Source organism: Malurus melanocephalus, unplaced genomic scaffold (assembly GCF_030028575.1).
Source record: "Malurus melanocephalus ecotype Western Australia unplaced genomic scaffold, MMel_1.1 scaffold_220, whole genome shotgun sequence".
Lineage (NCBI taxonomy): Eukaryota > Metazoa > Chordata > Aves > Passeriformes > Maluridae > Malurus > Malurus melanocephalus.
This window is the reverse complement of record NW_026623452.1, coordinates 672328-700320: the sequence shown is the minus strand read 5'-3', so window position 1 is coordinate 700320 and position 27993 is coordinate 672328. Positions and strand designations below refer to the sequence as shown.

At 44.1% G+C, this 27993-nt stretch overlaps 3 protein-coding genes across 4 annotated transcripts in view; 1 reads left to right on the top strand and 2 right to left on the bottom strand.

The window, feature by feature from the left end:
- Position 1: 1 nt before the first annotated feature.
- LOC130578288 (claudin-15-like) lies at positions 2–13572 on the top strand. 2 transcript variants are annotated; one of them, XM_057374253.1, is made up of 6 exons: positions 2–165; positions 601–873; positions 8598–8762; positions 8913–8994; positions 11594–11704; positions 13022–13572. In XM_057374253.1, exons 2-6 carry the CDS (start codon positions 654–656, stop codon positions 13119–13121), a joined length of 678 nt encoding a protein of 225 aa, XP_057230236.1. In that variant the 5' UTR covers positions 2–165; positions 601–653; the 3' UTR covers positions 13122–13572. The 2 variants fall into 2 exon arrangements, with proteins under 2 accessions (XP_057230236.1, XP_057230237.1); XM_057374254.1 differs by lacking the exons at positions 2–165; positions 601–873 and adding an exon at positions 4192–4477.
- A 1007-nt stretch (positions 13573–14579) lies between these two features.
- On the bottom strand, positions 14580–16591 carry DUSP28 (dual specificity phosphatase 28). The gene is made up of 2 exons (XM_057374255.1): positions 16182–16591; positions 14580–15255 (listed from the first exon to the last, which is right to left on the bottom strand). Exons 1-2 carry the CDS (start codon positions 16527–16529, stop codon positions 15121–15123), a joined length of 483 nt encoding a protein of 160 aa, XP_057230238.1. The 5' UTR covers positions 16530–16591; the 3' UTR covers positions 14580–15120.
- A 5448-nt stretch (positions 16592–22039) lies between these two features.
- The window catches only part of GPC1 (glypican 1), a 191824-nt gene continuing 185870 nt past the window's right edge, over positions 22040–27993 (bottom strand). The window contains exons 6-9 of the mRNA XM_057374252.1: positions 26549–26668; positions 25911–26044; positions 24539–24714; positions 22040–24058 (exon numbers count right to left, since the gene is read on the bottom strand). Of these exons, the coding sequence (XP_057230235.1) occupies positions 23838–24058; positions 24539–24714; positions 25911–26044; positions 26549–26668 (651 nt within the window). The 3' untranslated portion in view covers positions 22040–23837. The remainder of the gene's footprint in view (positions 24059–24538; positions 24715–25910; positions 26045–26548; positions 26669–27993) is intronic.

Sequence of the window (27993 nt, the reverse complement as noted above, 5' to 3'; positions counted from 1 at the left end):
ACAGTTGGACAGAGCTTTGGCTCTGGGTCCTTGATTTTTAGAATGGGACAAAGGTCCTGAAGAGTACAAAACCTTCACCTGGGTGATCACATTGGTCCTCACAAAGTGCTGACTCCAGAGTCGCACAGGAAGGTAGATGAAACAGGTTAGAAACATACCATAAACGTGAGTATCACAATTTATCTTGCTTTGAATTTCTATTGGGAGGTATTGTAATTGGGAGATGATTAATTCATTAAAGCATTTGATAGTTTTAGTTTTTAAATTAATTTTGAGTTAGCAAACAAGTAGTGAATGGATGAAACATTGCAAATTCAAATTAGAGAATTCCTCTGTTGGGTCCTGTGGTTTTGTTCTGTTTGTATTTTTTTTTTTTTGTAGTAAACATGTACAGGACTAAAAGTTTTCTTAAGAAAATACTCAGTATATAGGATATTCCAGTATTCCAGTTACTTAATGGCATTTAGATTCCAGCTCTACAGTTCCCTTGTATGGTGCATCATTTTGTATGCTTGTAGGCATATTTTTGATGTTTTTGCAAAGGCCAGGCTTGTGTAAATGTCACTCTACATACTGTGTGTGTATGAACTGTTTCCACAGGTTTCTAGTATCAGAAATTTTGGGTGACTTCTTTGAAGAAAAGATCTGTCACAATGGCATCATCCTCTCTACAGATTTGTKCATTGCTGCTGGCTTTAGCAGGATTCACCTCCATACTTGTTACTACAATGTCCAACAGCTGGAAAGTTTTGGACACCACGATAGAGCAGGATACTGCAGAYGCGGTTTCTGAAGGTCTTTGGATGGACTGTGCAGAGACTGCTGCAGGATTTGTAGAGTGCAAGAAATTTCTCTACATGCTGAATTCAGACCGTAAGTGTGCATGGCATATGTTTATAAAATTCAGGGATGTGGTTTTATTCTTTCTTTCTGTACAGCATATCAGCAGGCTGGGTGACACACGGTGCAGTTGTCCCAGAGGGTCTAGAGTGGACAAATCCTGTGGTGGTTGCAGACCGATTAAAGGGCCACCATGAAATGAATGTTTCACCCTGCAGTTCACTACTGTGGCTTTGCTGTCCTTTCTGGTGTGTTCACATGGAGGTATGGGTGATACACAGTAAATCTAAGATTTCTTTTAAAAATAGTTTTGGAAGAAATAGCATCCTTTCACTCAGCCTGGTTCTTAAATACAAACAGACCACAGTTCCGTGAGCATTGGTGCTTGTTTGTGCTTTGGTGTGAAGAGTAATTATTAGATATTACAGAACTGGTTTGACACTTTGTGCGAAAGCTGTGTACCTGTGTATTTTTGCTGGAATTTCTCAGAGGTGGTCAGCTGAGACTAAAATACATCTGTGTGACTGATGCTTCTTTGTTTTCTAGAGTAGACTGCTAGCAGGATAGTTTATCTGCAACTAGAAAGAGAAGAAATGTCTCTGGAGGGACTGGAGAGGATTTGTTTGAACTGTTCTGGATTAAAAAAAATATTTTTCTGCAAACACCATCTTTAAGTTAATGGGCTGAGAAGGATTGACACTGAAGGTCTTTCCTCTGCGAACTGAGTATAGAAGCAGTAACACTGTAGCCTTTGAAAATGCTATTTTGTTAAGCTTTCTGTCTTAAACGGAACCTTGCATTTATTCTTTTACTACTTTCAGTTTTGTGCTGACRCTTTATGAGTGATGCTAACAGAATAATTTCTTCAAGTCTTCCCTGCTTTATAGGTCCCTGATTACTGTCATTACTAGTTGTCTGGACTCTTTCCAGCAGATTTATTCTTGATGTGCAGTGATCGAAACTTAAAAATACCACGTCTCACAGACTATGAACCTTGTTTTTCTTGACACAGACAAGGACTTGCCTCGAGTCAGAGCTGCATAACTATWAGGCAGATCTCTAAAGGGTGAGAATTTAACTCTCAAGATTCAGCATGTTCATGATTTTTCTATAGGGCTGTGGCTTTGGTGGCCTCATCTGTCTTCAGAATGATGATGCCAGTTTAAAAATAAGTATCAGCATCCTGTAATGAGGCCAGAGGAGGCTAATCATATGCTTCCAAGGATTTTAAAAACACTGCTCATTGCATCAGAGGCACTGTCAGCTTTTCATGTCACCCTGGTACCCGTTCAGCTCCTCTCTAAGGCCTCCGCTGTGGAGATACCAGCATGGCTGAGTTTCTGGAAATTAGAGTGTTGAGATGGCGCCAACAATGACAGCATTCTGTTCAACCCACTGGGTTAGAGCAAACCCACAGGAAAACTCCCAAGCTGTGGGAGGTGCTGATGTGAAGCTGTCAACACCAACCCTTAAGCCCTGCTGATGCAGAGCCTCCTGCAGAGCAGTGCTGGCTGTTACACCCATTGCTCGACAAGCCAGAGTTTACAAAATTTAGTGAAGAATAGCCTTACATTCTTTAACACATTGAAGAGGGATTTCCTGAAGGGAATTACTAAAATACCTGGTGCTGTATAGGAACAACTTATGGACTTCAGGTCTGCAGTTTAATCTTTTCTATTTATATGTGTGCTTTATGACTGCCTGTTGAAATACATTTGTTAAGTAGGAAGAGATTTTTTTTTGTTTTTAATTATACTTTGAATTTTTTCTTTCTATCCTTGGCAGCAGTGTAACAGCTGGGGACACTTAATTCAAGGTCCCAACTATCTAAACTTTGAAAGTGCTGTCAGCAGCAGTGATTGCATCAGCATAGCACCAGTGTATGGGTAAATTTAYTTGAAACTCTTAGAAGGGCTTTTAATGGGATGCAGATACTCCAGGGTACTGGTACAGTGTGTTCATTTTACTATGCCATCAYTTTTCAAATTGCCATGACTTAGCAGAGAAGGGAGTTCCAATTGATCACAGTCACCTGAGATCAATTCTTACCACACACTATCTGGTTTCCTTAAAAGATTGCAAGTTYAGAGCTGCACAGGATCACATTGCCAAATCTAGTCTTGTTTAGATCAGTGGCAATGATCCTCTTGACTGCCAAGGGAGCAAAAATTCACAGTGGCACTGTAATATCCTTTTGCAGCTGAACATACCAACCTTCAGCATCAATTCAAAGTGACCAGTGAATTTTGATGAAAACCAACAAATACCTGTTACGGACAAGTTGTGATTCTCTCAAAGGCTAATCCTTCTTGCAGTGTTTACATAAATGCTGTGAATCTGTTGCCATGTTGCATCATAGCAGAATTATTTTATGAAGAAACTCTGACTCCATTTCCTGGAGATAAGAGCAGGTTATCACTGCAAGAGATGGTTAACCCCCTTTGGATACACAARTACGTTAAAGTATTAACATTAGTGGGTGATGTGAATTGAGTCTRTGATTCTGTCTAGCCAAGAGCAGAAAAATCCAAACTGAGTTCAACATATTCTTTGCCTAGAATATCACTTTCTTTTAACCCAAAGTGTCCTAACAAGCAAATGCAATTGGCTGATAGGTATAATTTTTCATATAGCTGTTTTCTTCATAATTTTATTCCTTTTGAGATAGGTCTGTCACACTAGCTCCTTAATTTCCTTGTATTTCACTTCCATGACACATACRTTATTGCAATTGTAATACATTGTACAATAGTACAGTGTAAGTGGAACTACTTTTAAGATTGARTGTGTTTAGCTGTAGATCAATAGACAGTAAAATATTAATGGAAAACACTCATCCACAAACTTAACCTTCCTGAAAGAAGCTGGCAGTACAATTGTTCTCCTGGATTACTTATGACCATAASTCCAAATACTGTGCTAAATTTTCTAGTAGCAGAATAAAGTGCCTGTTCTCAAGCATTTTTATGTTTGAATATTTAAGAAAATAATACATTAGAGCTTTTTGATTTGACATCAATAATAAAATTACAAGCAAATTTAATCTAGTATAAAATCTAGTTGACTTCAGAGAAAAGACAGAAATAAAATATTTGTCCATATTATCACTCTTGCAAGGTGTTTTGTAGAAAGACTRACACAACTTTCTAGGCTGAGTAAAAGCATAGGCTCATTTTTCACTTCCTATTAGAAAAAGAATTAATGTTGTTATTTTCTTTTACACGCTAATATCTTTATCATGAACTGCTCCCACTTCTTATTGTCATGCCCGGTAAGTCTTATCTATGGGGAAAGAGCAAAGAGCAAAGGTAGACTCATTTTGGAGTGAAACCCAGAGATAAAACAGCAAGGAGGCTTCTGAAAGGCTTCACTTGATTGTAATCTAATTATAAGGGTATTTAACTGTTACTACTCACAAGTATGAGTGCTGCGTTGGAAATTGTTGGTTTGCTTTCGGGCTTGGGTGGTTTGGCAGTTATTGGAGCTACTTTGCCGAATAATTACTGGAAAGTCTCYACTATACATGGTTCTGTGATCACAACATCTACCTTGTATGAAAACCTGTGGAAGAGCTGTGCAACAGACAGCACTGGAGTATCCAACTGCAGGGAATTTGACTCTATGCTTGCACTGCCTGGTAGGTGATTTGGTGCAGCCTTGTTTATTTTGCTTAAAAATGTATTGGCAGAAAGTAGTAAGTTTGGTAATCTGGTAATACTGGAAAGTAACTGGCCAAGAAGGACTTTGTGGGTTGAAGTAATAAAAATCTCTTTAAGTRGCAGAATGTGTCAAGTATGTTAGGAAAGGCTATAAAAGAAGGCAAATGAAGTCGGTTGATCAAGCRTTTATTTTAATAGGCATTTTAAGTGTGTTGTAATCTCTTCTCTAGCATCTTCCTGGAAGACTTAGTAGGAGACATTTTTTAACTGTTTATTTATTTGGAATTATTGTATTGGTCTTCTTTTGAAATATTTTATAGCCAATGTACTGTAGCTGGAGTTTTTCATGTAATAGGAAATACTGKTTTTAGCTGAGAAGTGATAGTTGAGACTGAAAATTGTAGATGTTCCAAGAAATATATATGTTGCACATACTATAACATACTTTATTATCACTTATAGGACTATATGATATAAATTAATATATGATTAAGCTTGTTAACTAATGATAATTATTGTCAGCTTGTTAACAAAAGTATTTTTGTATGTGGTTTTAAATATCAAGAAATTTAGATCTGCATGACTCCTGTCTTGTGTATCAGTCTTCAGCATAATTGTGTTCTCAAATGCCCAGCTAAGGCAATATTCTGTGGATAGTAAGCATGTTTATAGACAGTGAAGCTACTTTTTATTAATCTTGAATAATTCAGTATGTAGATACTTATCCAGAATAAAAATGCCTTCCTTCTAATTGAATCTGCCCTAGAAGATGGCTAAACTAAATGGGTAGGAGGGTAGGAGGGTACTCCTAATCTGAAGAATGTGTAATGTGGGATTAGTGTCAATAAGGTATTAAATTCACTTTCTCCTTCAGTCTGAAGTAAAGGCTTGTTGTTGACCAGCTCTAACACTAGCATAGCAATTCTGTGAAACTGTGTCCAGTATTTAGGGAATAATCTGTTCTTTTCATCTTTCAGTCTTCTCTAACAATTGCCTTTAGAGTGTGTGTGTGTGTGTGTGTGTATGTGTGTGTATGAAGAGTAACAACCCTATTTAAACTTCTTAGACTCAGTAACAGCAGGATCATGTCCATCGGGAAGTATTCTCTGCAGAGAGCTTATGTCAGTGTGCACCAGGGCTGCTGGGTTAATAGCTGGACTTGATCTYAGAGGTCTTTGTCRGCCTTAATGATTCTGTGATTTTATTTGGTTCTTGTACACACCACTTCAAGGGCTCGCTCATAGCTCAGTGCTGCTGACTCCAGACAGCATCTTGTCATTGATGTGTTTTCATRGGGTGCTGCCTCTGCCAGTGTGTGCAGATATGGGTGATGGGCCTGCAGGAGATCAGCATCTGGGGGCTGCAGGGAAAAAAGTGGGGTTGAAAGAACCTGGTGGGGGTCAGGGAAGAGCATCGTGAGTAGATGTGCTAAAGCGAACACAACAGAAGGCAAGCAACAGCAGGGCTCCTGAGAACTACACATAACAACATGGAGTCAGCAGGAAGGAATAAAGTGGGGYCAGACAGAAAGTAAATGACTGGGCCAGGCTCTGAAGTGAATTTGTGAAGATGAGGTTTGATCTGTTGMAGAGGAGATCAGTTCTGCAGTTGAGAAGATGGCAGTATAGTTGAGGGGTAAAGGCAGGAGGAAGGGGAAGGGAAAAACAGCTTGCAAAACTGTGCAGGTAAAACATTTTAGGAAAGAAAACTGAAAAAGAAACGTCAGAAGGCATTGGATGGTAGTAAAAGTTGAAAGGACAGCTGGGCAAAGCAGGAAAGGTTTGGTAACAAGGGCTCAGCAGACAGTGGGACCTCTAAGAAACATCTATAGCACTGGCAGATTTAAACCAAGGCAGACTAAAGATTATCATGGTTAGTTTAGGTGTGTTTCAGATTCCTGTTTAGAAACTTAGCTGAAACTGCTGCAAGGATGCCAGGGATTGGAGGGAGGGGAAAAAGAAAAGACAAAAGTGTCTTTGTTACCTCTCATCAGAAGGACAATGAAAATTTTCCATGAGAGTTTCCTTATTGGCAGCTGAGCTATTTGGAATACTTCTGTTTTTTTGCRTTATGTATGGGAGACATCAGACTTGGTTCTTTTAAACTAATTTAACACTTTTGCATTCACTAAGCCATTAGTCTAAATCACAAATATTTGAAGTGAGCAGCTTTTTAAATGCAATATTGCACAAGATTGAAACCATGACTGGCTACTCTATGTCGCTAGTCCTATCTATCTGGTCACAACTAAGTCAGACATTTGATATAACTAGTTGCCAAAAGCTTTGCAAGCTTCCTTTTTTTTCTTTCTTTCTGCTTTTTGAGGTTCCATAGGTATTTTTTTTCTGATGCCAGGATTTGGGGATAATTTCTCACAATTAGTGTTGACTAATAAAATGAACTGACTTTGTATTCTTGTTAAATAAGCTAATTAAAAGAACCAAACCAATGAGCTTTCTGAATTGTGAACTAAGGTCCTCAGTTAAGGCTCTTGAGGTTATCATATTGTGGTACAAACATATGAAATCCCTTTCTCATTGGATTGCAAGCAGTTAGCCTGAGGGTATGCTCATGTGTCCTGGAAAGATATGGGGAATCCTGTCTAACACTGCAGGAGTCCCAAAGACCTGAAATGAAAATTGTTGGACCCTGTTGTGGTGATTCCTATCACCATGGCATAAGATCCCAAACTAGAAAGCAGCGTTGTCAAGCACCTCTCYGAACAGTATAATCTGCAGACAAAAACCTTAAATTGTTAGTGGTATTTTGAGAGGTCTTTCCACTTTTATTACTGTCTCCACTTTTTCTACGAAAATGTTAAAATTAGTGCTTAACAAAGCATTAATTTCTCAAACGATTTTAACCTTTAATTCTGTATATTTATSTCATGACTGTTTACTGCTGTCGTTGGTAAGTCTCAGGCTTGAAAGACGAGTACTCTTAAGCCAGGTTAGGCAGTACAGGCTGCTGAGTCAGAGTGTGAGTATCACTTTGCCTGCTGTTTCTGTGGCTGATTTTGTTGTCTGGAGAGTTAGAGCTCACTCCACTACAGAACTAGGCAGCAGATTACCATGGAGGATGTGGAGGTGGTCAGGGAGCAAGAGCTTGAATGATGGCACCAGTGATGTCCAGTTGTAGTCAGATCTGACCCTTCTGATGTATGATTGAAATTGTAGACTCAYAGAATCATTTACGTTGAAAAAGAACTCAAAGATAATCAAGTATTGATTCTGCCAGGTTGTGACGCTTGGCATCTTTATCTCACAACAGAGGTGCCGAAATGCCATTTGACGTGGAACCTGCCAAACAAGGGTGCGATTTTAAAGGAGCCCAAAGTCCCYATTTGACCTTCTTTCTTAGGCTGATTAAGAATCTGGTGCCAGYTGTTGTGCAATCAATACCTAGATGTGAACACCAGGAGCTTAAAAGATGCAGAATTGCCAGCATACCAGATTGCCTAAGGTGCCCACACCAGCTGCAGCCTCTCCATGGGAGAATGTCTTAGGAGGACTGCTACAGCTCTCAGACCCACTCACCTCCTGTTTGTTGCACTGAGTTTGAAGTGCACTGCTAACTCCAGCACAATTCTCTCCTGACTCTCCCTGGAAGCAGCAAAGCTGGCATCTTTTTCCAGTTCCTCAGTAGTGCCAGAGCCTTGCACACCTTGGCTAKCACCTGGATTTCAGATGTGTCCTGTGCACTCAGCTGTACAGGTGTCAGGAATTCAGAAGGACTTGTGAGTAGATGTGTTGGCTTTTTTCTGCTCCTGCAAATGACTGTATATAAAACTATGCATTTCCACATAAATGTAAGTTAGAGGGGCTTGCTGTAGTTTTTTAAGATTGACTRAAGACATAAGTGGATTTACTGAGCTTATGAAGTGTAGGGATAGTTCAACTCTCCAATCTGTTTGACTTGAAGGCTAAACACACTCGGGTTTGGAGGCTTCTCCAAACCATATGACAAAGTTGGACAAGATTCACTCAATACTGCACCTGTTAATTTTATCACTCTCTCTAATCACTTCTACTTTTTTCAGCACAAGATTAATGTAATTTGTGTATAGATCCTGATTTGTTTTCTCTTCTTCTGTCTTAGCTCACGTTCAGGCATGCCGTGCCCTGATGATTACTTCCATCCTTTTGGGGTTCTTAGCTACTGTACTCTCACTGCTTGGTATGAAGTGCACAAACCTTGGGTTGAGCGATGAAGATGGAAAAATGAAGTTTACTGTCACAGGCGGATTTCTTTTCGTCTTAGGAGGTAATAACAAGGCTGAAATGAGAGTGTTATTGGTACTTTGTTTATATTGCTTTCACAGCCAGACTAAATGAAACAAACTTGTTGGTTTAAAGCTGWTATAGCCATTAAAGGAAACACTCACCTGTGTGCTTTTTAAACTGTTTCTGGTAGGTCTCTGCTCCATGGTGGCTGTTTCTTGGTATGCTGCAATGGTTACTGCTCAGTTTTTTAACCAACTGTACCCTGGAACCAAGTAAGTTAATGTATCTGTCATACCAAACTCCATCATGTRTTAGACAGCTGCACTAACCTCAGCTGCTCCAGAGTTTCACAACCTGGATGGATCCCATTATCCAGGAGGAAAGAATTGTGTTCAGGAGATCTTTTCAGCTTAGAGATGTTGGTGGGGAGGGAGATAATTCTTTTCTGGAGGAATTAGTGAATATGTGATGAATATCAACCCTGCATCTGAGAGGATTTTGTAATGTTTGTATTTTCTTGAGAGACACAATTAAGTGCATATCTCAATATTATGAAGTAGACAAGGTAAAATTCTTAATCTCTTTTGGCATTTAGACCAAAAGAGGTACAAAACTCAAGTTCTGGCTAGAAAAAAGTACCTCAGATGGACAAGCAAGGGAAAATTATATGCAAAGCAGCTCAAGCTATGTACTAGGGATCTGCAGAGAAATCTGCTGCTCATTTGTGTTGGTATATTAACAGCTCAACATTTGTGTGCCTTATGAATTAAAATGAGGCAAAAATTGTGGGACTATCAGCTAGTGCAGTTGCATGCACACAAGTTTCRAGGTATAAAAGCCCTTACTCTTGGTCTGATATAAAAGTAACAGTTGTCAAAACCAAATGACAGCTTATGGCACCTTATCTAGGTGCCCTGTTTAGCAATGAGGAACAAGGGTAGAGGTGACTGGGCCTGTCCTTCAAAGAGGGGGAGAAAGAGAGGAAAACATACTGTCTGTGCAATATGAGACATCCATAATATACTTCTACCAAGTATATAATTCATAGAACAGTAAGCTATAAATTGTTAGTTGCTAGGATCATATTTGAAATGTTTTGTATGTTCCTGCCCAGGAATCAGTTCAGGGAAGTCAGAGGTGACGTGCTTTGTGGTAAATCAAAGTACTTTCAGCAATTGCTTTGGTTGTTTGTCAGTTTTCCCTGYGTTTTCAATGAAGTACTTACAAAGAAATTGTATTTGTGCAGTTACTTTTTGTTGTTTTATATCCCCTTGAGAGAACTAAATGAAGGGTAATAAATACATTAGAGACCAGAAACAACTGTTGATAAGGAATTTCGGTTAGTCGGATAGTTGGTRCATTTTATGGTTATTTGCTATAGCTTTGGAGCTTCAACATCAATGCTTGTTAATCAGTTACCAGATTGTTTGCATTCAGTAGCTAAAGAAATCTTTTTTTTTTTTTTTAAATATGTGAACGTCATGTTTAAGCTATTGATTCACTGGGCAGTTCTTGATAAATTAAGTTGGTAAAGCTGGACATRGAGTCTGTGAGACAGGTTTAATTTCAATTGTATGCCAGTATTGATCTTCATTCTTAAGAGACTGGCAAATCTGGTTTTCAGATTGCACTTTTTTTGGTCTGACTTCAGCAAATTAGGGAAGTTAACCTCTGCTAATCCTTAGAGGAGTTTCTTGTATAGCTCAGAAGGCAAACTAATTTCTCCTGCAGATGCCTCCTATATACTTTCCTTTGGTATGACATCTACAGCATTTTTGCCTGTAGGTGACTGGTGAGCAGAGATGATTGCAGGCACTGTACTCCTGGGGATTTTTGATAATGACTCTCTGCTTGTTCCCTGTTTGGAAAGAACCTAAACCAGTGGAGACCTTGTGGCTCCCATGTGTGATGAGAAAGGGAGAATTGTGAACCCGTGACAGCCTCTGAAACCCTCCTTTTGGCAATGAATTCCAGAGTCAGAAGCTTTGATACTTTCAAATAATGCTTTTATGTTTCCAAGTGAAAACAAATCTTTGGTTCCAGTGTACCTTCAATGGAGACCATGACACTTATTTTGCCCTTGTGTTGGGTATCTCAGACAGAGGTACAGGTAGATTACAGATACAGTCTTTGTTGAATATAAAAATTTGTTTTTCTCTTTTTATGAAACTCCAGTCAGACTTTTCCAGACTCACTTGTGTCTAGTCTTTGGGACAAAATCATTATCAATTAATTTCTTGGACTGGACATGGGGCTTTCCTGAAAGGGATAGTTTTGTACAGTAAAATAGGGAGCTATTCTTTTTCAGCKGAAACATTCATAAATGTCTTTCAGCCATACAACCACAGAGGGTGCTGAATTTCCTTTAGGATAYCTAAGTTTGAAAACAAGCCTTATATATACAAACAGCTACTTGTAAGTGACATAGCATTATATCCATAAAAAACTGATTTCCATAGTTAGCCTTTTCTCAGGATATATAGTCATGAGGTCTTAATCATTCAGTTTCACAAAATTGTTTCAGTGACACAGCCAATAAAAGGGCAAAGTAAGTGTCGTGGATAGCACAGAAGGTGTGTTATTTTTATTTATTATCAATGATTTGTTAAATATACACAATTATTTATTTCTACTTATCTTTATGTTGCTTAGTACTTTCTGTACTGTCACTAATTTGGCAGAGCAACTCTATACAAATTGGAGTGTTAGTGAGCAGAAACAAAGCCAGATCTGCTCTCTGATAATTGTTGAAGCTGATTTCCATGCAGATTAGAATTTGTTTGCATAGTTTGTGAACTTTATAGCTTGGTCTAAAACAATGRCTTTGTTATTCTGTTATAAGCTGTTTACATAAAATCTTTCATGTTTCAGGTATGAATTAGGAGGAGCTCTGTACTTAGGCTGGGCTGGATCTATTCTTTATATGCTTGGTGGGGTCTTACTGACCTGTTCATGCACACGGAAGGAAAAACAGAATTACAGGTAATTTTGGGTTTGTCAGTTGAAATAGTAGCTGTCAATCACATACCACTTTCTATCTGTCCTCTATTCTCTGTCTCTCACCCTCTGATATAAATATGTATAAATACAATCAGTGCTATGGCATGTCACAGTCTTGTCATGGCAGGGGATACTGTACCAAACACTTGTACCTCCCAGACAGTTGACTTGATGTATCACCATCAGCAGTCACCTATAACTCATATTTGGTAATTCTGGGCACTGCTGATGCAGTGGTGAAAATGTGCAGTGAAAGAGCAAACTGTCTATTGCCAAATGGGTATAAAAACCCATAATGTACTATGATCCAGTTTCTCTGCAATAACCACTGTAATATATTCAAACACTGTTCAATTTGCAGAAAGTGTAATGGCATTTCCCAAATCACATCCAACTGATCATTAAAAACATGATTTTTTTTCTTGTTCTTTATGGAAATGTCTTGGTGCACATCGTATCAGGAAAGCTGAGATTTCTGGCCTCAGTATTTAACCTTCCCTGCATTTTTATTTCAGTCTTAAATTTTGACACATACAGAAGATGTCTTTTTGAAGGAGAAGGATGAAATAGGCAGAAATAGCAGAGGTCCATGTCTACGCAGAGCTTAAATAGGTTGGAGGTTGTACTAGCTAGAGATGAGAGGATTATAATATGCAAGGAAGAAGCAYAGTTCACTGCTGCTGTTTTTAATTTTAGGAAAGTTATGTCAAAATGTAGTGAGTATTCCTCTAATACTCCACTGCCCAATCTGAAACCATTTCAGTTTTATGGTAATATTTCATCAGCCATGTTGGACTTTAGATCTTGCTCACCTTRCTTTGATACAAAGTACCAAATGTCCTGAAATGCCCTGAAAATCAGGTGAAACTGATACATGAAATAGTGAAACTGATACGTGATGAGTGACAGCTGAAGGAGTTGGCTGAAGATACTTCTTTCTTCATCATCTTGATTCCTGCATTAAAACCTGCAGCTTGTACAAAGGTGGTGAGGGCTAGGTTCTCTTCTGCTTGAGGGCCTTGACTAAAATACCTTGAGGGAGAGCATGTGAGTTTGGAATCCACAGTGTGGTTTTGGTTATGAGAGAGATGGGCTGTGCAGCCTGTCAGGGACCCCATCTATTTCCTCTTAGCTACCAGAATGATGAGAACAGGAGACCTCTAATTTCTGCACCACTGTGAAGAACGTGCTACTGGTGGGTTGGATACAGAGCTAATTGAGCAACTTCTAAGGATCTGAAACTATGGATGTGTGTCTAATACCAATTATTTTRTATCTTTTTTTTTTCTTAATTTACAGTCCCAACAAATATGCATATTCAGCAGCCCAGGCAGCTTCTCAGCCACGCATGTACCCCAGGAACTCTGAGACAGTCATAACCAACAAGGAGTATGTCTGAGCTTACATTCTGCATCACCTGTAGCRTTAGTGGGTTATGAACTCAAATAAAGAAGTGAGCTACTTCTTTGTTCCRGTTCCAAGTTGCAATCCTGTGCCTTAATTTGGAGCAGTACAAGAGGAGGTATGGTTTTCAATGTAAATAGGAATGGTTTTCAGATGTAAATAGCTTTCTACGGAAGATATTGTGATGTGAAATCCTGCGGCACGAAGGTTTTCTGCATGCTGAGAAGCCTGGTAAAATTTAACCAGAGCACAGCATATGCTGACACTCAAGAGCAATGGTTTCCATTTCAGCTGACTCAAACATGTGGAACTGATAGCTGTATCTGACTGCAAGTTCATATGCCTCACAGTTAGAAATGTGTTGTGTTTTCATTAATGTTTAGCTTTCTTCTTTTGTTTAGCAGCTTTAGCTTTTGACAAGAAATAAACTTTGTTCCACAGACTGACTGAAACAAATTTTTTGAGGAATGGTATTGTCTAATAAGGTTCTGATGTTATACTGAAATTCTTATTATATATAATAGCCAATGTTTATAAAAGCTACAAAAAAATTTCTAGCAACCACTCACCTTCAAATCTGCAGATGTGCAACAAATTTCTTGTTGGTTGTAATGCAGATACAGATGRTAAATGGTACAGAATGAACCAAACRCAGCTGGGAGTGGAGGAAGYATCTGGTATGAAAATGCCTTGTGGTAACTAAGAAAATGATAGCCTGAATTTTAAAATTTTATTTCTATGGTTTCAGCTTTTAAAATAATCCTGCTTTAACTTTGAGCAGTTTTTAACTTTGGGAACTTTTACTGCATCTGAATTGCCTAATTCATGCAATTCCCCAGTGGTTTTATTTTCTGTCATTGTTCCATCATTAGAATTTCTGCCTCAAGTTACTCCACTACTGGGAGCATAAGTTTACCTTGTATGAGCACTTAGACAGATGGCAATGAGCTAACTTTACTTCTTATTTATTCTTTCAGAAAGGTGGAATGGAATTTCACCCTGCTGGTTCACAGGTTCCATAACTTGTCCCTTTTAAATTACAAATGCATTCATACAGTTTGACAAAACACCTTGGTGATTCCCTCTATTTTGAATGGCTGATGATAAACACGTAGCAGTTTGATCTAGAAGTTTCATGCCGTTTCCTTGATGTCCCGATAGATAATTTCAGAGGGTGACCTGCAAGCAGTCTCAGCAGAAATGATTTAGCCATGTTRTTTGCATGCAGGTACAGCTGACTTGTAAACTGACACATTAAGGCATGAGCTGGGCACTGTTAGACTTAATAAGTAAAGCTTCTAGATTGCCAGTGTCATCTTCTTCTCTCCACTATCAACTGCTGGTTTTTAAATCATTCCTTTGGTGTTTTAGAGAATCATTTCAAAAGCTGAAAAGTCACTTAGCCTGCATGGTGTGAACTGAACTCCTTACCATCATCTGCAGATTCTGTCTTCTGGACTTTATGGAATTTTTGAAGGTACTTTGGTCTAGTTGAATATAAGGAAAATAGCAGAGACAAAGCATCAAACACTGTCAGTTTCCCACCAAAGGTTGTGTCAGCTCATGAACATGAGTTATGATCCAATAAGTGAGAGAGAAATTCAGAACTTCCTTGCTCTGGCATCATGTCTTCTAATGGCATCACTGGGGAGTTTCAAAAACAAGAGTAAAATCACTGTGTGGTAACTTCTTCATTCCTTCAGTGCATTGTTACCATGCTCACGGTCATTCAGGGGAAAATAACTGCTGAAGATTCCATGTCTTTCTCTAGTTTGTTTACAGTCCTTCCAACCATTTTCTGKTTTTGCTGTTATTCCCTGCTTATCCGCCCTGTTTCCATGCACTGCCAACAGAAATGCTCTGAATGAATTTAATGAACCATCAACTCAGTTATGGGGGTAAAGTGTTTTATGTACAGGTGATTTAGGAAATGAATTTTTTTCCTTTTTTTTTAAAAGTCTGTAGCAAGTCACTTCACATTCWTTAAAGCATCTTCACACATCACTATTTTTAAGTCCTTTGCTCAGCAGAGCAGACTGCTTTGGTATCTGCAAATCTTCTTCGTATCTTTGCAGCTGAGACCAAAATCCTGCATTTGGTTCTGCTACAGGTCTGGCAGYCTTCACAGCCTAGGGAACAGGAGAGACGTGGTAGAAGCAAGGTGTCCTGCATTTGTGGAAGTTATGCAAATGGATTTTTAATGTAAAATTTTGAGAAGATTTACTYTGGTTTTGATTTGGCTACAGAATAACAAACAGCTATTTTGGTGAGCTGACTTCACTCTGTGCTTGCTAAGGACTGTGGGCCTGATTACAGAAGGGACTCATGGGCAAGGCATGAGACAGAGCTGTTGATTTGCTGCAAGTGGGAAAATCTCTCACCARTGCGGTGACACTGCTCAAGTTTAAGATGATAGTGTAAAACTTGGYCACTATCTCCACACCTCAATCTAAACTAAGCAAATTGATTATCTGAAGAATTCAGTGATACACCTGTCAAATGATTGAGGACTTAAAGCCCATAGGGCATAAATAGTTTGTGTTGGATAGGGTTCCTAGGAAAGCTGACATATCATTGCTTGTAACAATATAGCTATAGCTTATRGTTTATAGCTTATAGCTGGCTGGTCCCTTGGCATTCAGCAGGCCTGATGGGATGTTTCTTTGCTGCGTGCAGCTGTCACACAGGTGATAGGAGCAAATCCTGCATAATAACTCCTGCACCCACTCACTTTCTTTATGTTTCTGTCTTCACTTATAGTGACTATGCAAATGATAAAGAAAATGTTCACTAAGCARCCAGCTTTGTATGTTTGCTACCTGTGTTCAAAGCCTATTTGCATTTGTAATTATGTTCATCCAAAAAAGCTCATTTGTCTAAGCTAGGCATGAAAAAACTTACAGGGGTTTGTTTATTCAAATGTTGACTCTTTCTATAACTGGTAATGGACAAGTGAAACCACCGAAATAATTCTACCATAAATAATCATTACTCATAACAAGCATTGCAGTTCTTCCCCAGAAGAAGTGTAAATATCTGGACGTAGGTACATTACCTCAAATGCGTCCTTGAGCGGGAGCTGCCGGTGTCTCATSAGATAAGCCGTGCAAATGGCAGCGGAGCGGCTGCGGCCGTTCTTGCAGTAAACCAAGCACTTGCCGCCGCTCCGCACGGCCTCCTCGATGGCGGCGCCGCACGGCTCGAAGTAGCGGTACAGATCCTCGGCCGGGTCGTCGAACACGGGCACGCGAATGCCGCGGACGCGCTGCAGCCCGGGGAACGGCTGCTGCCGGGTGACATTGATGCAGAAGGTGACCCCCTCCCGTGCCAGCAGCTCCTCGTCGCACGCTGCCCGGGCCGTGCCCAGCAGCAGCGAGGCCGTGACCTTGCAGAGCTGCAGCATCGGCGGCCGAGGGGCACCGGGGTGGCGGTGCGGGGCTCCAGCGGCGGCGCGCCCGCCCGCGCTCTGCTATATTTATCCGCTTCTACAGGCTGGGGCGCAGGTCCTAGTGCCGGCTGCATCCCGACAGCTGCATTTGGAAAGCTGGAAATACTTGGAGAGTCCACAGCTCACTTGGAAAGCCGGTGGATTTGTACAGGATTTCCCTACCCCSACAGCAGCTGCTTACCTGCATTATCCCCTGCAGATGCTTACCTGCATTACCTTCCCGTGTTCTGCACGGGAATTCTACTGCTGCAAGGTGATGCTGTTGGTGCAGCCATGCAACAYTGGAGTTGCATCAGGTTTAGATTTGATATTAGAAAAGGGTTCTTCCCCCAGAGGGTGGCTGGGCACTGGAACAGGCTCTCCAGGGCAGTGGGCACAGCACTAAGCCTGASAGTTCAGGAAGTGTTCAGACAAAATCTTGGGCACATGGTGTGACTCTGGGGATTGTCCTGTGCTGGGCCAGGAGTTGGACTCAATGATCCCTGTGGGTCCCTTCCAACCCAGCACATTCTGTGATTCTGTGATTGATATTATCTTCTCCAGAGCATCTCAGTGCCCCTTGCCTACAACAAAAGCATCTTTTGAGTACCCAGAAAATGATTTACTAGGCTGGCCAGATAGCATAGTGCTAATCTTTCTGGACTTCAGTAGAATTGCTGGTATAGTGCCAGGGCAGAGAGTATCTTGCACTGGAGTGTGCTGACATGGGTTTGAATTGCACCGGAGGGGTGGGGATGGGCCAAGCCCAGCCAGGTGAAGGTCACATCAGCCAGTGCCAGGCAGGTGCTGAAGGGCTGCTCGCAGGTGCCAGCTGCTTCCTGGAGGCTGGAACCCTTTACTTTCAGGAAAAACAGAAGCACTTGACTGATACTTGCTGCTGACACAAAAATGAACCTGGATTATGGCAGCAGCAGAGCACAGACTGATGTGAAACGCAGCACCCATTAAGGAATTAAAAGTGAGGTACAAGGATGACCTTTTATTTGACCTTGGAGGAAGGAGAAGTCGACTTGCCACACACCTGCCATCATTTGTGTCAGTAACAGCCTGTCAGTGAGATGTTGGTTCTGGGGCCAAAGGAGATGTCTCTCTTGTATGAGCATGGTGTCCCCTGCTGTTATCCTCAGCTCCCACATGCAGGCTCATTCATCTGCCCCCTTGTTTCCTTTGCTCATGGTATGAGGYGGGTGCAAGGCTCTGCTGGCCCCGGGAGGCACAGTTCAGGCTGGTACCCTGCAGCTGCAAAGGAGGAAGCTCAGCAGGAGAGCGCTGCCCTGATGCTGCCTGCCCCAGCAGTGTGGGGAGGGCTCCTGGAATCCTTCGCAGCCATTGTTTCCAGGGTTTTTGGACCCTCCCTGGCACTGGCTCTTGGCCAATTTAGCATTTCCATGGCACACCCTTTATTCCCAGGCTGTGATGCTGGCATTCATGTGAGGAGCCCTTCTGGAGTCACTGCCAGAGATCTCGTTGTGGGACAGGCACATGCCAGTTCCCCACACTGGGCAAGGAGCCAGCTGCTGCCCTACCTTCCTCCTCCCTCCCAGAAACTGCAAGAGGCTCATCCTTCTGCCTGCACTCATCACTGGGCTTTCTTGGGCCCCTGCAAAGAGTCTCTGGATGGTGCTTTACAGGCACCCTCCAGTTCATACCAAAATCATGACCTTCATTTCTCATGGCGTCACACTTGCTGTGCCATGAACCTTCTGCTGATCTGTTTGGGTGGCAATAGCCCATCAGATTGCTCTGGGATTTCGCAGACAAACCTGATGTGACTAACTGGTTTACCAGTTCCTGCAGCTCATCCCAGCACTGCTCCACGTGTTCCCTTCGTGATAGAATCCCAGGGCAGCGTTCYTGCCACATTAGCACCAGCAGATGTCACTGGGGCTGCACCTGAGCTCCCTCACTCTCAGGCTATGGGTGTTTACTCATGGCCTGCCTACAGTTGAGCGAAGGATGCTCATTCATGCCAGAAAGATTGTCCGYTCCCACCAGCCCGCCCTGTATGTGCCATGTACCGTGCAGAGAAGTTAGGAACAGGGCAGCTGTCACTACAACAGAGCAATTTATAAGCTAAAGGCAAATGCCATCTTCTGGTTGAACTGTAGGGTAACAGCCTCATGGCCTTGCTAGAAAAGGTCTGATGCCTCAGTGCAGATTTTGCTGGGGGTTTCTGGTCTTGGTSTGGCTCCACCAGTTGGGGTCCAGTGCCAACAGCTCCAGTCACAAAGGCTGTCTCATCCTCTTGTCACCTGCTAAGTGCCTGGCCCCACTGCCTTGGTGAGCTCCCTGTATGTGCTGGGCTGCTCTTGGAGCCCCCTGAAGCCTTCCATGCCCAGGGGAGCAGTGATGTGTGGCTGCAGGGAGGTGGGAGCTGAGCTTGTATAACACCCTACATCTCCTGCAAGCTCTTAGCAGTGGATCTGCAAACATGCAGTGTTTGGTGACATTATGACCTGCAGATATGATTTCAGACACCTTTAGTAAACTCAGAGCCATAAGTGGCCATTATTTCAGATCATAATTAGACACCAAGRAGGCAAAGCAGGTGACTGCCATGCACAGAACTTCTCCAACGAGAGGGCCTGTGTTTTTGCACTTGTCTGTATTYGTATGAATGTGTGCATATGGTGCAAATAGCTGTAGCTGCAGGACAGAAACCTAAATAAATACCTACTCACTCAAGGGTATCAGTCAGTTTATTAAATTTCGGTGATATTTGCTTCCAGGCAGAAGGATACACTTAKAATAGTTTCCAGTTACCAAGTCTCTCTTAGACATTTCATGAGCAGCTTCCAAAACGTTACCTTGACAGCTGCAATCACCCACTTGTGGAAGTGGACAGAGCTGAAGCACAAACCTTCCTGCTGCACCAGTTCAGTCTCAAGCACATGCTGGAGATCAAACATCCCCATCGCTGCTTTGCTTTCTGTTGTGCCCTTCCAACTCCTGCACTGGTGGTCCATAATTACACCACTTTGAAATGACAAATACCAGGGGTATTTCTGATTCTTTATACTGTTATGCCATGACTTTCTGTGCTTCTAGATGAGAAAGAGATCACTTGGGATCCTCTTTGGGATCCTTTGATGACTCAARCCAGCCTCACCTTGTTCCTAAAACATCCATACAACCCAGCAGCTGCTCCTCTGAACCACACAGGAATGTGGGCAAATCCCYACTGCCAACACTGGCATCAGCCCATTACAGACTTAATGTGGCTGAAACAGAGTTTCATTCCTCAGGCCTCCTGACCTGGCTTTTACCTGTGCCTTAAACAAGGGAAAAAGAAAGAAAATGCCAGACTGAGCTTAAATGGTGAAGAAATAATTGCCCCTGTAAATACAGATTTGTCTCCAGCCTTTTTATTTATACAAGGATTCAAAGAACATATTTCAACTTTAGATAAACAGTGCAAGAGAGTTACAAGTACCTTGGTAACAGAAAGAAATAGATAACTGTCCAGCTATGCTGATAAGTGAAATAATTCTTACTCCTGCAGATAGAAATGCATCTGTTTAAAGCAAAGGTGGACTTTAGATATTCTGCTTTACCTTAGCCCCTACCAAGCCCACCRGAAAACAACAGGCAGCTTGTCATTTGTAAATGAGAAGTAGCTGTGCTCTCAAAGTCTTTTGAGACCCTCACCATTGTTTAAAACGTACACGTTATGGCACAAAGAGCAGGCTGAAAGACAGAGACACTTGGAAATCCACCATTTGTGGTTCTCCCCTTCCCAGGGATGGGGCCTTTTTAAATATTTTGTCCTAGACCACTAATTCCTCCACAGCCCTGTCAAATATGAGGCCTTTTCACACCAGAACACCATGGATCACCATCTTTGTGACACTGAAGCAGATGTTTCTCCCCAGCCAGCCCAGTTCCCCAGAGGTCCCCTCATGCAGCCAGCTCAGAGCAGCCACCAGCCACAGGGCAGAGGAGGTGTGTCACAGTGTTTTCCAGCAAGTGGTAGCCCAGGAAATGTCATTTATAAGCACTGAAAGGTCCCAGGCTCTGCGCCAGCCCGAGCACAGGCTTGGGGCTTGTCTGGGCCTGGGTTGGTTTCAGCTTGTTCAGCCTCACCAGTGGTTTTTAGCCATCAGTAAGTACAGTTTGGTTTAGTTTAGAGGATACCCAGCCAACATCCTGGGGGCTCTCGGCCGTTTCAGCCCCTGGGGAAGGTGACATGGCCAAAAACAACCYCAGGCCACTTAATGGCACCAGCTGGGGAGACCACTTCAGGGCAAGAGAACAGAAAAACTGAGTAACCAGGGACCAACACAAAGCAGCAGTGTACATCAACCAGGGATAAATACAAAAAATAAACTCCAGCAGACGCAGGGCTGAGGAGGAAGCCTCACCACCATCATGGTGCTCCTCCTGCACAGCAGCCTGAGCCCCTGGCACTGCCCTCCCCTGCTGGCCCAGAGCTCAGGCACTGCCCCAGTCTCAGCCTGCCTTGGCTTCTGCAGGGTGAAGCTGCCACCCTCAGTGCCTGGAGGATGTGCAAGTGGGAGCTCAGCCCCAGCCCAGGAGCGAAGACATRAGGAAGGGTTTCCACTGCATGACAGCTTTTACAGTTTCTTTGAGGTTTTGCCTTATTAATTTGCACCATTGGGTTTTTTTTTTCTTGTAACAGAACCACTAGTTTGGGCTAYTAAATTGTTAAAATATTAATTGGGTAATCAATAAATTCCTGGTTTCACATTTAATATGTGAAGGGGCCATAAGAAGCTTTTGAGGATAACAGGCAGACAGCAAAAACTAATTGCACAGAAACGGAAGTGACGGGGACTTTCAAGCTCCCATTCTGCAAAAAAACCCACTGATCTCAGTGTCCATGTGTTAAAATTCCAACCCAACCGTGTTTTGAAGAGGGTACAATGTTTTAATTCCTCCTCCCTCCCCCTTATTTTCAGCTTTGGATAYAAAGCTTCTGAAGGATTGGTTCTGAGGATTGTTGCAATTCTAATTTTAAAAAAAAATTAAAAAGATAGAAACTCTTCAGAGCAGTAAAAATCATGTGAGCTTGCCATATGTCTAGGAGTAAATAAACCTAGACAAAACCACACCTTGCATTTATCCTCTCCAGAGTTCTGATGGCTCTAGTGGCATTGTCTGTCCTTCAGCCATTGTCCAGCATCCTGGTGTTCATTTCTGACACCCTACCAGATCAGGTATGACTTTACCTGAGAACAAGGTGAGGCCAAGGCAGAAAGGATGCCCAGTCAGTGACATTAGTCACTGTGGCTTGGACAGGCTGGTCAAAGCTGGCCTAAAGTCTCTGCCTAGTTTGAGGCACCCCCAGCACCACCACTGGGCCTCACCCAGGTGAGACCCCGCCCCAGGGAGGGCAGCAAATGAGCTCCCTGAACAGGCTATCGAGCATTACCTTGTTCATATCCTCACCTTCCCTTAAATTGCACTCTTTAGAAACTGCTAATGTTAAAAATGGGKKKTTTTTTYCCCCTTTCTTAGAAAACAGCCAAACCCCAACCTCATAATGTTTGCTCAGCCCAAAGGCACATCTCCTCTGGCAGGACAGACAAGAAATGCTCAAATGCTGTGCAGACCAGTAAAGCACAGGCCCAGTAAAGAGACAGGCCCAGCTCTGCCCTCCCTCTTACCCCARTACAAACCCTGAAGCTCAAACCCAACCCCTGTGTGTGCTCTGGGCCCAAGCAGCCACAGTGACTGTGCTGGATCTAACATCTGCTACATCTACACCTCCAGCCCATGCACAGAAGCCTCTGGAAGCCCCAGACACACAGCCCTACAAGCACAGACACTCCTACAGCTATGTGAGTGTATATTTATAACTTTACTCACCACCCCCAGTCTCCAAACCTGGCACAGAGCCYACCCCACCAAGCATTTCAGGCTTAGGGCAGCCACCCACCTCACCCAAAGGCTGGTGAGTGGTGGGATGGAACAGCAAAGGGTGAGCCTGGCCCTCCCCTGAGCCAAAACGGAGCTGTCAGTGGGTGCTGACCCATTGGCTCAGCCTGTGCCTGCAGGGGTTAGGGAAGGTGTATTGGATRATGGGGAAGGAACAGAGAAAATGGGGATCATTAAAAACCGACAGTACAACTGGAACAAACACCAAAGGTAAAAAGAAATCCCTAACAAAATATGTCCCATCTTCACATTCCCCCTGGCAGGTGCTGCCTTGAGCCAGGGCTYTGGGTAGGGAACTGCCCAAGGTGATCCCCACCAGCTCCTCTCTGCCCTGAGGCACCTGCTTGAGGGGCCACAACCAGTCCCAGAGCTCCAGTTAGTAAAACGTCCCTGGTCTTTCTTATTACCAAGAAAAAAAAAGAGATTCCTGTCCATGGCTGGGACCAGAGAAGGASGAGGCAGCACAACTGTCTGTCACACAGAGAATCCCACTGTGCATATCTCTCTGTTACCTATGATGGTACTGCACTGCAGGTAGAAATTGGACCTTTGTTACTTGGGTAAAAAATGGCTTTCCAACTAGCATGCAAAGAAAAGTACCCCAAACCCCAACCCCTAACACTCATCCCAGTCACTTAGATGTAGGAAACCTACATTTCAAATTGTCATCAGCTACGAGCTCTAGTCAAGAAACCCACTTGTGACCTTTTCAAAGAAAAAGGGAGTTCTGCATTTTTGGGTCCAACAGCCACTGCCAAACTGTTTCAGTTCAACCCACCAAACCTGCTCACGCTCCTATGCCCACGGCTGGAAGTGAAGGGCCATCTCTGCCCACCTCGGAAGCACAGAGGAAAAACCCGAAAGAGCCCCTGAATGCAGCACTGAGCCGTGCCGAGGATCCCAGTCTGTCGGCGTCAGGAGCCGGCGCTGCTCCGGCCCGCGCTGGGCAACGAGGGCAGGGCAATTGCATATTCCACTGGAGGCAGCAGGACAGCTGCCCTCYGAGGGGCTGGCCGAGTTCCCCTGGAGCCCTCTGCAAGGGCTTGTTTCAGCCCCAAGAGCCAGTTTGTGGCAATAACAAAAGTAAAACAATGAGGTACGGAAAGAAGGGCCCAGCATTGGGGAAAGACCGAGAAAGAAGAGAACAGCTCGAGCACTGCCAGAAATAGCAAACAACTGAAACCTTTTGAAACCTTTTTCTCCTCCATTTTTTTTTGTTTTTTCCTTTTTTTTTTGCCAAGGTGAATTAAATATGTCCTTTGGTTGGTTGGTTGGTTGGTTGGTTGGTTGGTTGGTTGGTTGGTTGGTTGGTTTTGGCAAAGTGAAGCCCTCAGCCGCAGTCTGTTTCCTGGCTGTGCCAGTGAGTTACCGCCACAAGTGCTGTGCGGCGATGACAGCCACCGAGAGGAGGAGGAGGAGGGAGGCAGAAGGCAAAGATCTGCTGCTGGCCCCATTGACACCATGTCCAGACTGCTTAGGAATAGCGTGTGTTTCTGGCTGCCTGGTGCTGGGGCTCTTAGAAAGTCTTTTGCCACAGACATCATCAGGACAGCTGTCCCCACTCCCGGAGCCGCTCATGTCGTCACCTGCACAGAGACAAACACGGGGTGAGCACAGACTGTTTTCCTTAGGGTGGGCAACATCCCTGCCTTGCCCTTGCTGCACCCCCACAGAGCTCTGGCCACCAACCCTACCCCGGCCACCRCCCCTTCTCTGCATTCTGCATTCCTCTATGTGGGATACAAGCTCATACCTGACCTCCTGCTGCCTTTGACCACCCGCTGCTGCAGCAGCTGGAAACCTCTGGAGCAGACAGGAGCAATGGCCTTGTCAGCAGGGCTGACATTGCAGACAGCTCCCCAGGTTTCAGTAAAGCACTGGGAACAGCACAGCCTCCAGCCACCCCACAACAAGGTGCAGCTCCTGGGCAGCCCCAAGCCAAAAGCTGGGCTGCCACAGCCCCTCCTGCCCCCAGGGCCAGCAGCAGCATCTGMAGGGACATTTGTGCAGGCTGCAGGAATGCTCGGCTCCTCTCGCCCCCCTCGAACAGGTTCTGCTACACTCACTTGTGTCTTGGAAATCCACATCATTCCCRATGTTGGCGTTGCCCAGCCGGTTTGTCATGATCTTGAGCTGCATGATTTGCTGGCGAATGGTCATATCTGGCTTGGTGATGTCCACCTCCACCTCCGGGTTGTTAATCTGGTTAGCCAAGCCATCCCCCATCACTTCGGGCAGGTAACTACAAAGGAAGGCAAAAGGTTTAGATGCCTCCCCTAGCTCAGCTCAGCTCAGCTCAGCTCAGCTCAGCTCAGCTCAGCTCAGCTCAGCTCAGCTCAGCTCAGCTCTCCCTACAGATAATCCAGCAGTGATGATCCAGCCTCTGTGAACCCCAGAGAGGCTGCAGTCAGTGCCACTGGTGTATGGAACAGTCTCTGTAGCTGGTGTTTGCTGAAGGCAGCCAGCTCTCTGGATGGCTGAGCCATGCCGGACTCCAGCAGAGGGGTCTCAGCTTGGAGGAGGGGGGCTGGTGGCTTTGCAGTATCCCTGTCCCAGTATGGGGAAGGATTTCCTGCAGAGGGGTGCTCTCAGACTGGTACCAACAGACCCACAGTGATAGTCCCCTATGGAAAATCTCTGTCCATATGGGAGGCTGAGGAGCACTTTAATCCCTGCTTGGTTAAACCCTGGGGAGACTGACACCMTGGGACCACTGAATGGCCCCAGCCCAGTTTGACCAGACAGGCTCCCAAGGAAGCTTTAGTTAGCTGGGAGCTGTCAACCAGAGCTGCACTGCTGCCTTCTGCAGGGCCCTGGTTCTCCTGCTGCTGCAGATCTGTGACACTGCTGGCAACAAYGTGAAATATGGAAAAGCTGAAGGTGTTGACTTCAGGCTGGCAAAGCCAAGCCCAAGAGGTCTGTGGAGAGACGAGGAGAAAGGTGCATGTCCAGCAGCTGTCAGTCTCCCCTCAGCTGCCAGTCTCCCCTCAGCCATCCTTTAACCTTGGCTGGGGTAGGAACTGTTTCTGCAGCTGTTTGAAGTCACCCTCTCAGAGAGAACAGCATTTCAGAGCAGGTATGGATASMGGGACAGAATTCTGTGCAATTCTGYGCAGCAGCTCTGGAGCTTGTGARGTAAATCCAGCYCYRCTGCCTYCTGAGTGCATGTGRGATTGCAAAACTGCTTCCTGRGTAGAAAACCACACAGTTATTTCATGGTGAATGCATTTCAGTGCYTAACCCTCAACACACAACAAAATGACCCCAGGCTTGACATTCCCAGGTACCAGCTTTGCAGGAGATGCAGCATTTCTATGGACAGGGACAAACTGCTCACTCTGAACAAGCGGGGCTGGCTGTGATGATGTGTAAATGCCTTCCCAAACTCTTCCTCTCACCCCAGGCTGGTGCTATCCTGGCATTTGACACTCTCCATACCTGCCCTTGGTCATCCCGTTCCAACACTTGTCATCTGATGCTGAGCTGGCCATTACTTTYTTGCTGCACAGGCTGCTGGGCAGGGTGATCCAGTATGTCTTGAGAGCTGTCAGATTCCCTTTGGCATCTAAAACCTGTAAGCAAAAGGGATGCTCAGGACCAGGAGAGCTCTGGGGTGCCTCAGGGCTGAGGAAAGTACAAGGATTCTGCCTAATTTTTGTTTTGCCATCACAAAATATGTTTTTATGTGAACAAGGATGTGCCATCAACCTTCCCCTAAAGACCAACCATCAACCCAAACAGCCAAGGCTAAAGGTTACATGCACAGGACTGTTCCAGTCTGTTCCAGACTGTTCTACAAGGAGGAGAAGACGGTCAGACTCTCAGTAGACCAGGAGCCTCTTCAGAAAAGTTTGGCACCAAATCCCTGGGACATTGATTATCAGCAACTTAGACCCAACCCTGTGCAGAGGCAAGACCAGGTCTGCTTGGGTCACACCAGCACTTGATGGATGGTCTGCTCTTCTCCAGACTCAGCATCCCCCAGGGTGGTGTGACCTGACCTGCAGGACCCAGGGCTGGCTGCCCGGGCTCCCAGGGCACACCTGCCCTGGACACAGCTCCAGACAGAAACTCACCAGCATCTCCAGTGCTTGTGCAGAGGATTTGGCTTCCAATGGCACCTTCCCCCGTCTCTTCTTGTCCTCACTACTTGAGCCTTTTGTGCTGATTTTGGGATTTCCACAGCCTTGGAATACCTGAAAAACCAACAAAACTCTCTATCSCATGTTTTRATTCTAATCTTTTAWTTATTTAACATTCCACAGTTAYGGGGCTTTTTCCTTAAGTATATTTRTCCTCCCTATTGCCAAGATCTCAGAGATTCTGGCRTAGTTTCTGGTGCCAGATGTGTTTTTAGCACATTGGAACTGRTTTTGGTTACCACTATGAAGCAAAATATTCAGCACTAACACATGTTTTTGGATGAGTCACCAATATTGATAYTAAATTATTTATGGCAATTCTATCTGTTCTTCTTATGATTGGAAAATAAAATCCTGGGAAGAACAAGATGGGAGCTGCTCACACTCATTACATCARTGGTGTGGGCCTCAAGAGTATACAGAACATAGGAGCTTTCATTGATGGACAACAGATCAACGTGGGACTATCCCCATGACTGCTGCAGTCAGCATCCACACTTGGTAAATGATGTCCCTCCAGCCAGGGCAGTGCAAGGACAGCAGATGTGCCACAGTCTGTCAGGTTGGATGTTTCAGAGACACATGAGACAGAATTGATTTACTTTTTATCTTCAGGTACCTCCTATCATCCTAACTACCTGTCCAGGTGGGCTTTGTAGCCAGAGGGCAGCAGAAGCATTTGAAAGGTACAACTCCTCAGAGCTGGCCTCTAGGATGAGATGAAGGGTGTCCTGAAAACACCCACTTCTCCCAATCTCCAGTCCAGGCAGCAACTCCTCTGCTGCAGATCACCAGGGCCRGGCAGCTGAGCCTCACTGGTGCTCAGAAGGCCAGGCTGGAGGCACCAGAGGTCAGGAGGGACTTCACATTGTCAGTTTGAGTCAGAAAATGCCAGCCTTGACAAAGGAAGCCATCTGATTTAAAAAGAGGGCTGCAAGCTTGTTGTGGTTGCCAGGGTGCTGTCAGAAGCTATTGCTAAACGTGACTTTGGCTGGTGTCCCCRTAAAGCAGAGGAGGCAGGCTGGCAGCCAGGAGCTCTGCTGACACAGCTCGTGCCACCCACTGAATGCACTGACCCGTGGGTTCTGACAGCAGGGTCCTAACCCAGCCAGGAGTCCCATGGCAGTGTGTCTGAGGGACATTCAGCCTCCCAAAGCCCTCCTGGGTGCCCTGTCCTGCTGACCAGATGGATCCAGTSACTCTGCCAGGTCAGCACCAAGGCAATTTGTTCATCAGTCTCATTTGCTCTGTGCAAAAAAAAACATGTAGAACATTTTCAACTTGGTTCTACCAAAACAGAACCTTGGTTTCACTACTGTATCTTCTTGGCCTATTGCTGCTGTTGGCAGATGGCCTCTTCCAGGAGGTAAAGTGTGGGG